The sequence below is a fragment of the Bubalus bubalis genome, chromosome 6 (assembly GCF_019923935.1).
Source record: "Bubalus bubalis isolate 160015118507 breed Murrah chromosome 6, NDDB_SH_1, whole genome shotgun sequence".
Lineage (NCBI taxonomy): Eukaryota > Metazoa > Chordata > Mammalia > Artiodactyla > Bovidae > Bubalus > Bubalus bubalis.
Window position 1 is genome coordinate 103,128,533 of NC_059162.1, and position 10,883 is coordinate 103,139,415.

The 10,883-nt window shown below is 58.2% G+C and overlaps 1 protein-coding gene across 1 annotated transcript; it reads left to right on the plus strand.

Annotated features, from left to right (window-relative positions):
* The first annotated feature begins 2,935 nt into the window (after positions 1 to 2,935).
* CLDN19 (claudin 19) lies at positions 2,936 to 7,858 on the plus strand. The gene is made up of 5 exons (XM_006068322.4): positions 2,936 to 3,423; positions 4,687 to 4,851; positions 4,960 to 5,044; positions 6,854 to 7,006; positions 7,721 to 7,858. Exons 1-5 carry the CDS (start codon positions 3,201 to 3,203, stop codon positions 7,767 to 7,769), a joined length of 675 nt encoding a protein of 224 aa, XP_006068384.1. The 5' UTR covers positions 2,936 to 3,200; the 3' UTR covers positions 7,770 to 7,858.
* Positions 7,859 to 10,883: the final 3,025 nt, after the last annotated feature.

Here is a 10,883-nt window from a genome sequence, read left to right on the forward strand (position 1 = left end):
GGGGGCAGAGCCCTCATTAGCCACAATTCTTCAGGCGTATTATGTTTTCCAGAAGCACTTCTCACCCATTTTGATCCTTCTAAACTCCCTCATGACCCAGACAGATGAATGCTATTGTCTCTATTCTTCAGTTTGAGGACCAGGACCAGAGAAGCTAAGGGACTTGCCTAGCATCACACAGCTTTTCAGTGGCAGAGATAAAGCTAGTACCCCTAAGTTTCTTGTAATGTAAGTGAAAGCACTTTTTAAACAGTGAAGTGTGATACCCCAGGGAAGTTTCTAGTTAGCTCTTAATGGAGGCTGGGGTGGGTTCCTGAGCCTTGTTGCTCTCCCCACATGCCTGGGAGTTGCTGGACTGCAGGGGGCCATGGGGGGTGGCAGAAGCCCTGGGTGGAGAAGCTGCACCTGGTTAGGGAACTCAACTCCAGAAGCAGGATCTGGATTCCAAAGGGCTTTGGAACATGGGTGAGGGAAGACCTTTGGGGTAGGAGAGAATGTTTTGGTAGAACAGACTCAAGACCACAAGTAACAGAAGGCATAAGAGTTTCCAAGGGAGATGTGAGCATCATTGTGGATCATAAAGTGGGTCTGGTCCAGTGTGGGGAGGGCTCGGGGTGGGGGCCCCAGCCAGGAGGAGCGAGCAGTTCCCGAGTGCAGCTGGGTGACCCTAAGCATCTCGCTTCCTGTCTCTGATTCTCAGCTTTTCATTTGTCAGTGGAGAGCCTTGTAGTCCCTAGTCTCCCGGACTGTGTGGCCTTGAGGATCCTAAGGCTCAGAGACCTGACTCAGGTGCTACTCGGGATCAGAATGACTCCTGGATCCTCCTTACAGAGGAAGCCCTGCATCAGGCTGGGAGAGGGGGCTTCCCTGGTGACTCAGCCATGAAGAATCCACCTGCCTTGCAGCAGACACAGTAGACACAGGTTCCATCCCTGGGTCTGGAAGATTCCCCAGGAGAGGAAATGTCAACCCACTCCAGTATTCTTGCCTGGAAAATCCCATGGACAGAGAAGCTTGGAGGACTACAATCCATAGGGTCACAAAGAGCTGGCCATGGCTTAGCAACTTAACAACAACAAAGGCTGGGAGAAGCCAAGCCCAGCCGGGAGAGGGCAGTCAGTCCTTCGGGAATGAATAACTGCTGAGTGGCAGCCCCATGCAGGCAGTCCTCACTCTGTCAAACACTGGGCAGCTCTCTGGGTGATTCCATGAAGCTAATTAGATTTCATGAATCTAATTCCATGATTTAGAGGTGGGACACAGGCTCCACAGCCAGCCAGCTCAGGCCGGTTCCTCCTGGTGCTGCAAGAAAGGTAGGGTGTGGACTAGACAGATCTGATAGGAAAGCACCCTGACCCCGGCTTCCTAGCTTGGGGTAGGTCACCTCTCTCAGTCTCGGTTCCTTATCCATGAAGGGGAGCCCATCGTGAGGGGTTGTCTACGATTAGAGGGATAAGGCCTAGAAACCCTTGCCCGGAGTCTCCACTCTGGGCGCCGGAAGTCCCCTGCTCCTCTAGATCCGACTCTCTCGCTGTCCGTGGTGGAGGGATCAGAATTAGGGACTGACTGTACCATGGCTCTAGGCCCGGCTAGCTTTGGGGGACTCACAGGCGGCCCCAGGACAGCCAGATCCACGTGGCTCGGGACTTTCCAGATCCGAGGACCGCGGTGGGAGGTGAGGGGGTGGGGGGAACAGTATCGGGAACCACAGGCCCAGCATCTCCCACCGCTCCCTTGAGGGCAGGCCCCTCCCCCAGCTGGCAGCCGCGGGGCCGCGGGCCATAACAGGGCCCACGCCCCGGCGGGCTCACAGGGCAGTATTGTCTGCAGCGCCTGGCACCCTCTCGTTTGCATAGCCACGTGAAAAATGCGAGGGAGTGGGCGGGGCTGCCCCTGCGGAGGGGTTCTGGGTGGAGGGTGCCTGGAGCCCAGGGTCGGCGGCAGGACCCTGCCTTCCCTCAGCGCAGCATGGGGAAAGGCGAGGCGGGTGGGACGCTTGGGTAGGAGCGGGTGCGGGTGCGGGGTTGGGGGCTGGCGGGAGCAGGAACAGGATTGTGACATTCCCCGGCACCCACGCCTGGCGAGCCGAACTGAACGTGAGGGGATTGCTAATGAGGTCGACGAGAGTTAAACATTCCCTTGCTCCAGAGGGCTGAGCTGGGACTGGAGAAAGGAGGGGAGGGGGGCCTCTCGGCGGGGGCAACCTGAACCCCAGGAATGTGCAGAGGCCACTGCTCTCCACCAGGCTGTTCTGGAGCTAGGGGTCAGGGCCTGGTGCCTCAGGCCCCAGCAGGAGTGTTAAGCCAGCCAGCAAAGGGATTAGCAGCCTGAGCAGTCTGCCCTCCTTCAGGCTGATGCCAAAGGTTGGTGATATCTCCCACCTCCCTGCCAGGCTCCTGGCTGGCTGGCAGCCAGCTCTGTCCCAGCCTTCATGAGGTCTCTCTTCTGCCCCCAACCTCAGATCTCAAACAGACCCCCTGTTTGAGTGAGTCTGGCCCTCCCCTGTTTTGATACCCATGGTCCCAGGGACCCAGGACCTCTCTCCCCAACATCCCCTCCCCAGCCCAGTCTCTCCATAGCTGACCTCAGAACCCACTCCAAAAAGTTCTCCTTGATGTCTAACCCTAGTCTTACCTCCTGTAAATTGGAATTCCATTCTCTTTCCGTCCTACAGGCAGGGGACAGAAAACCCCAAGGGTCAGATCAACTGTGTGATGGCAACATCCATCATCTCAGGGCTGATGCTTGGGGTAGGAATGAGAAATTTAGGGCACTTGTATCAGCTTCTAAAGGGGTTCCCCTAGGGGAAAGGCCCTGAGAGCCAGCCCGGGTCACTCCTCCCAGCCCCTCCTTTCTCTGTCCCTGGGGAGGAGAACCCACCTTGGCCACGCCCCACCCCACCCCCACCCCAGGGGGCTGGGCAGGAGGAGCTTTGCTGGGGACCTTGCCCTGGCTTAGGCGGCTACTGTGGGCGGGCCCCTGGCCTTTGCAGCTTGGGCCTCCCCCTGCATTCTAGAGCCTGGATCGGCTGCCTTTGCTGCTGCCACTGCAGGGCTGCCGCCTCTCCTCTTCAGCCTCTGACCACTTGCTGCACCCCACCCTCCCACCCCACTGCTCCTGTCACCTGGCCATGACCTCGGCCCCCCCAGGGATCCTGGCCCAGCCCTGAGCCCTGGAACCCCCAGTCGCCTCCCTTGGCCATGGCCAACTCCGGCCTTCAGCTCCTGGGCTACTTCCTGGCTATGGGTGGCTGGGTGGGCATCATCGCCAGCACAGCCCTGCCGCAGTGGAAGCAGTCCTCCTACGCAGGTGACGCTATCATCACCGCCGTGGGCCTCTACGAAGGGCTCTGGATGTCCTGCGCCTCCCAGAGCACTGGTCAGGTGCAGTGCAAGCTTTATGACTCGCTGCTCGCCCTGGAAGGTAGGCCTCATGCCCGCTGGGATGGGAGGCGGGAAGTGGGGGTGGGGGGCCCGGAGCAGACTTTCCCACAGTCTGCCATCTGCCCTGGGCTGCACTCGCCAGCCCCTGCCCCTGTGCACTTGTGAAGAGCCAGGTCAGCCTGTCCCCTGTCCAGGAACAGGGGCTCTAGGTTCTGGCAACTGTGGGTCCACATGCCGGCTGCCACTGCAGCCTTGAATGAGTCCCTGACCCTCCATGTCCTCATCTGGAAAGGGGAGGACTAGGTCTCTGGCAGGACTCTGGGAGGGTCGGAGGAGATACCGCCGGCACTCAGAGGGGCTTGGTCAAGACCCTTCCCTCTGTTTCTCCCCACACTCTGTGCAGACACACTGTGCACACATACCTACTTGTCAGTCCTGCCACGTAGACAAGTGTGCGGGCACTCGGGTGCACCCACACACACACACACCCCGATTCAAGGGACATGAACTTGAGCAAACTCCAGGAGATGGTGAGGGACAGGGAAGCCTGCATGCTGCAGTCCATGGGGTCTCAGAGTCAGACATGACTCACACACACACACACAAGCATGTGCATGTACATGCACATCCACACACAGGCACCTGAGTAGGCAGGCAGTTCTCCTCCTCCTGAGGTGTGGGGCTGAGTCTGACAAGTTGGCTCATAAACAGACACCACTATAGCTCTACCCTGGCTGGGAGCCCACCCACCGCCCTCTGCCCAGGGCCCCACAGGCCTGAGCCAGGCTACTGTCACATGGCCCCCGCCACTGCGGACCAGACAGGTCATCTGGCCTCCATAAGGGACCCAGATCCCCTGAGCTGCCCCTGGGCCCGGGACTGACCCCAGCAGCAGGCATCCAGCTACCATGGGTGACTCAAGGGGCAGAGGGAAAGGTGACCAGAGTCAGATCCCTCAGCTCCTCCTTCTGCCGGATCTGAAAGGCCCCAGGAGAAGCTGCCTCCCAACCCCACTGCCTGCGAGAGCTGTGCCAGGCCCCAAGGGGTCGCCTGGTCAGAAAGCAGCAGATGGGAGAACTCATGCCCCCCGTCACCACACACTATCCAAAGGACCCCACAAGCGAGAGTGAGTGGTGGAGTTCACTGGTGTGGCTCAGCTCCACACCCTGCTCTCACACCCTCCCCATCCCCTCACACCTACGCAAGTAGCACCTCCAACTTCAGCTCCAGGCACCCCCATCTTGGGCTCCTCCCACCCACCTACTTCTCCCACCCCCGGCTCAGTCCCTCCCGCTCCACCCAGGTCACATCCAGTCAGCACGAGCCCTGATGGTGGCGGCTGTGCTCCTGGGCTTCGTGGCCATGGTCCTCAGTGTCGTCGGCATGAAGTGCACCCGGGTCGGAGACAGCAACCCCATCGCCAAGGACCGTGTCGCCATCGCTGGGGGTGCCCTCTTCATCCTGGCGGGTAAGTGCCCAGCTCCTCCCCCACCATCGTGACTGTAGCAAGCAGCCCCATGCTGGGTCGCCATCTGGGGGCCGGAGCAGAGCTGAGACCTCCCTCCCCTGTCCTTAGGCCTCTGCACTTTGACGGCCGTCTCATGGTATGCCACCCTGGTGACCCAGGAGTTCTTCAACCCCAGCACACCTGTCAACGCCAGGTGAGTTCCAGGGCATGGCTTGAGCCATGGCTGGGCCTCTCCCTCCACCTTCTCTGAGGCCACTGGCCTTCGTCCAGCAGGGCGCCTGGAGGGGAAACAAGGGACAGGCCCCAGGAGCTGTCGCTGAGAAGTTCTTTGGTGTGGGGAGCAGACAGCATGTGGCTGGGCCCTCCAACGGGGTGGGAGGCCTATGGAAGCCACCCCAAGGGGTAATTCCCTGGCTCTTGATTTAAATCCCAGCTCCACACAGGCTGTCTGTCTGACTGGCAAGTTCCTTAATCTTTCCGTGTCTGATTTCCTGCCCTGGAACATGCAGCTAGGACCAAGGACACAGCTCAGTGTGGTTGTGAGGGTTCTGTGAGATGGTGCAGGTAAAGGACCTAGCACAGTGCCTGGGTTGTTACTTCTGTAGGAGGCACAATGACTTTGAGCCAAAGAGATGAGGTTGGAAAAGTCTTAAGGGCAGATGGCAGAGGCCCTTGCAGCCGTAGGAAGCTTTCTTTTCCCCCTCTTGGGGTGGAAGGCAGGACAATCCCTCTGGCTGTGGTGTGAGAATGATGGGGAGTGGGCAAGGCCAGTAAGGTCCTGTTGTAGAGGTCTGGAGCAGAGGGCTTAGGGCTGAGGGGCAGAGATACTTAGAGGCTAAAATGGTCAGGACTTGTAAGGTCAAGGTGTGGGGGCCAAATAAGGGGCTCTGTGAAGGGACTGGCCCCTCCCCTTACCTCTCAGCTCTGCCAGGAGCAGAGAATGGGACAGTCTCAACCCCAGATATCCCAACAGACTTTGAGGCCTGGGGTGGAGGATGAGGAGAGATGGCTGGGTCGTTGCAGCCTGGAAGGCTCCCTGGAGGAGGCAGCAATATGGAGAGGGGAGGAAAAGGAGACTTCAGGAGCGAGGTTCAATCCCCGAGGCTGGCAGCTGTAACCACGAAAACCTGCGAAGCAAGAGGTAGCACAGCTCAGAGACGCCAGGCTGACACTCAGCCTGTTCCCTCAGCACTCCTCAAGGTTGCCCGAATTGCAGGCTGTGTGCTGGGCCCTGGGGACATGGACGAAGCCGCTGCTGTCTGCCCTCAAGGTGCTCCCCGGGGAGCCAGATAAGCAAGGAACCGATCAGCCACCATGTGAGAGTCAGTGCCAGGTGGCGAGCAAAGGGGTCAGGGAAAAGCTGCCGCCGGAGGAGGTGGTATCTGCACTGGGTCCTGGAGGCGGAGGGGACACAGATAGCGGGACACTCCAGCAGGGGGCGCCTCGGACCCAAAGCTGGGGAGACCTGGGCGCTGCAGAGGGGACGCCGGGCTGTCCCGCCTAGCCTAGGGGTGGAGAGGCTGGAGTGCCAGATGGAGCAGGCGGAGGAGTCTGGCCTTCCCCAGAGGGCAGTGAGAGCCCAGTGGTGAGTTCCGTGGGCCAGACCATGACCAAGAGAGGTGGCTGGACTGCCCCGTTCCTCCTTTCCCTGACGGCCTGGCGGGGCTCCCCCCCACACACCCCCTTGCACTGGCCAGAGGAGGAAGGAGGCCCGAGGTTGCACAGAGCAGACCAGCCTGAACCTGGGTTGCTCTGGGTCGGTGGTTGTTGATGTGGTGGGACAGGGGCTGAAGAAAGGATGTGCGTTCATCCCAACTTCCCCAGATGTGGGTTCACCCGTTTCCCCAGAGAGCCCAAGGAGGCTTGTGAGGCCCAGCCTCCGCTCCCCACGCCCTGCCCACCCTCCGCTCTGCGAGGCAGAGGCTGGGAGGCCCCTGGGGGAGGTCGGGGTGGGGCGGGGATCGGCACAGTCACACCTGATGGTGTCCTCCACCCCTCGCAGGTACGAGTTCGGCCCAGCCCTGTTTGTGGGCTGGGCGGCTGCCGGCCTGGCCCTGCTGGGCGGCTCCTTCCTCTGCTGCACGTGTCCGGAGCCGGAACGAGCCAACAACAGCCCGCAGCCCTACCGGCCAGGCCCCTCCACGGCTGCCCGAGAGTACGTCTGAGCCTGCCCAGCACCCGCCGGCCTGTGCAGCACCCCGGGTGGGGCCAGGAGGGCTCAGGGGGTCCCCCAGGTCGGTTAGGGCTCTGAGCAGCTTGTCCCCAACCTAGGCACCCAGTCTGCGTTCTGAGACTTAGACCCAGACATTCAGAGAGAGGCAGGAGGCAGGCCTCAGCCCTCCTGTGCCGCTGGGGCCAGGGCCAGGGCCAGGTACAAGCAGGGACCTGTCCACACCCCAGCCAGCTGCAGTTCCTTTCATGGCCACTTATTTACTCATCCGCTGGTTGAGTGAGTGACTACTCTGTGCTGGGCCTGGAGGACGCAGCAATAAAGACGCCCTGGGGGTGGCCAGAGCCCATTGTCCCCCTGGCCCACGGGGCTTCTCACAACCCCAGGAAGGAAGTAACGTCAGGATGACACTTGTCCCCGATTACACACACAAGGAAGTGGGTTCAGAGAGACCAGGAGGCGTGGCCCTGCTGCCTCTGAATTCAGGTCTTCCAGTATGCCTGGAGCTGCGTGGACACTCACACAGATGGCTGAGCCAGGCCATGTCACCCCTGCCCCAGAAATGGGCTCCCGCCGCAGGGCTGCTGTGAATTGCACTTGCCAGTCCCTGGGTCTGGGCCTGAACCCCACAGCCCCTGCCCCAGCCCCGCTGCCCTCTGCTCACCCCACTAACTAGCTCCCCTCTCTTTTGACTTTCAGACCAGTTGTTAAATTGTCCGCCTCCACCAAGGGCCCCCTGGGTGTGTAATGTCCAGGTCCCCAGCCTGGCTCTGCCCCGCCTTGCCACACCTAGACTATGTGCTTGATATTTTTTTTGGAAAGAAAGGTGAACATCCAGTTCCGAGTGTGGTGTCATTTGATCCGTCTCTGGTACGGCAGAGCTGGACCCTGGGCTCCTTGGACACAAGGACGGGGAGACAGGTCCAGTAAGGGTTACACAGCACATGCGAGCTGAGCAGGATCCTCCCTGACCGTCCTTAGGTTGGCACCAGCACCTCCTTGGTCAGAGACGCAGCCCTGCTGCTCTGGCTGTCCTGGAGCCCTCCTGGGAAAGGGGGTGATCCCAGGGAGGCCCTCTCACTTGGAGCTGAGGGTCAGAGCCGGGTGAGAGCCCACCGAGAGCCCTCCAAGAGTTGGCTGCCTGGAGAAGTGCCTGAGGGAAGGACGGTAGGGCCTTGCAGGAGCGGCGGAAACTCTGCTCCCAGCCCAGTGCTACCACCTCTCCCACACCCACACCCCTCTTCCTCTCCAGTCTGCTGAGACCCCACTGTTCCTGCCCTGGAACCAGAGTAGGGAGGGGCCGCCTGAGGCTGCTTGAGGCAGTGGCTGGAGCTGTGGCCTCACACAGGGCTGTAGGCAGAGCTGGAAGGGCCTTGGGTCTTGGAAGTAGTTATCACCTCCTTAGTACAGAAGCAAGTGTGTGCGCGGCTTAGTCGCTCAGTCGTGTCCCACTCTTTGGTACCCCTTGGACTGTAGGCCGCCAGGCTCCTCTGTCATAGGATTTTTCAGGCAGGAACACTGGAGTGGGTTGCCATTTTCTTTTCCAATAGAAGCAAGAGACGTCCTTAAAGGAATGTAGGGAAAATGATCCCTTGCCCTCATGCTCAGGTGTTGCCCATCCCAGACGTCCTCTGGGGACCCTGGGTCTCTCTCTGGCCTCTGCCCTCTGTCTCTCCCAACCAGAAGGAGCTGACCACAGTTCTCGGAAAGAACTGTCCCTTGCCTTCTCCTGCCCTCCTTAGCCAGTTCTCTTCTGGCTTCCTCCACCACCTGTCCAGTGACATATGCTACCCAGTCAAGATCCCAAGGACACAGCTCAACCATCTCCCCCTGACATGCCTCTGAGAGGTGAAGTCAGACGAGATGACCATCCGGCTCCAGCAGAAGGGAGGGGAGAAGCAGACGGCAGAGCTGCTGTGGGATCGTCCACAGGCGGCCTGGCCTGGCAGCAGCTGCGCGTACAGGGGTGCGCCTGAGGGGCTAGAAGGGGTGGGTGGCTGCGCCTAAATGGGTTCACTAGAGCCCTGCCTCTCGAACGAGGTGAGAGGTGAACGAGAGCTATGGCAGAGTCTCTCTGGGTGCCTGACACTGTAACGTAGAGGTTCTTGGCTCTGCTCGCACATTCAAGTCACCTGGGGAGCTGATGTCCAGCCCTCCCCGCCGCCTCCAGGCATCCCAACCTAATGGACTTGAGGTGGCCATGTGGCGGACCTGGGCACCAAAGGTCAGCACACTGAGGGCACTTCTGTGAGGCCTCAGAGTTTCTGTGAAGCTCGGGGCTGTGACAGCCACATTTCTTGCCCCTCTGAGGCAGTCTCGAAAGGCAGGTAAAACAAGAGGCGAGAAAGACGAAAGGAAGCCCCTCTCCCTCTGCCGTTGCTGAGACCAGGCTGTTCCGTGAGAACACCACACCCTCCCAGTAAATAAATAAAACCCTTTCCACTGAAATGGTTTTGAGTGTGACTTCTGTCACACACAGCCATGTGTTATCTCTTGTGGTTCAGGGACCACCAGAGGCTTGGGACTTGGTAGGAAAATGTTGGGATAGAGTGTGCTGGCTGCTTCAGGGATGGGCTGTGAGGGAGACAAGCACCAGGCCAGCGGGTGGCCCTACAGCCGGGCAGGAGCAAAATTCAGTGTGATCCTTTGTGAAGGGAAGTCTTTTGTGCCCATAGCCGAAGACTGGACAGGTGGAGAGTCAGACGACCGCTCACAACCCAATGGGTCCTGGCAATGGGTGGATGCCTGGGAAGAGTTCAGAGTTTGCAGCTAGAAGAGTTTGGGAAGCCTGATCCCCCCAGGCCTCTTCTCTTTCAAATGTTTACATCACAGTCACCTTGTCTGCCAACCTGTGACAGGGTCCACTGTCCAGGCCTCCTGTTTCCTATCCCAGCTGCAAGGCTATAGGACTGAGAGGAGACCCAGGTAGGTTGCTGTTATTATTTTACTAGCGGAGTTCTTTCAAGGATGAAATTAAGTGTTAGTTGCTCAGTTGTGTCTGACTCTTTGCAACCCCATGGACTGAAGCCCTCCAGGCTCTTCCGTCCATAGAATTCTCCAGCCAAGAATTACTGGAGTGGGTTGCCATTCCCTTTTCCAGGGGATCTTCCTGACTCAGGGATCAAACCCAGGTCTCCTGCATTGCAGGCAGATTCTTGACCATCTGAGCCATCAGAGAAGCTAAGAATGAAATTGGCAGGCCATAAAAGATGGTTTGGGGAGGGATATATCTGTGCCCTCAGCCTCGAAGGAAATCCTGAGTACCATGGTAACAGATGTTCAGCTAAGGGGTGTGAACCAGGTGCTGGAGTATCTGACCAGACCTCATCTATTGCCTGCATCTGAGAGTATAGATAGGAACTGAGTATTAGATGATGCCAAGGAATTATGGTTAACTTTGTGTTATATATTATTCATTTTATGTGATAATGACACTGGTTATCATTTTAAAGCCTTGTCTGTCAGACGTGCACACTCAAACAATGTAATGGTTGGATTTTCTTTAAAAATACTCTAGGAATAGAAAAGTCAGAGCAGGGAAAATTTATAAAATAAGATTGTTAAATGCCAGTGGTACTTAGGGGTTTACTCTGTTCTTCTCTGTGCATTTGAAAATGAAAAAAAAAATCAAAAGGTTAAAAATACATCTAAGTTTTGCTGGTTTGTAATTTTATATACTTTCCATTGGAATAAAGGTGATGAAGACTCTTGTCACTCAAAGCAGAGTCTTCCGGCCACAAGCATCACATTACCCAAAACCTTGTTAGAAGTGCAGAATTTCAGGCTCCACTCCAGACTAGGAGAAACAGATTCAGCGTTTTCAGGAGCTCTCTGGGTGATTCTGGAGCATTTCAGAAAGGCA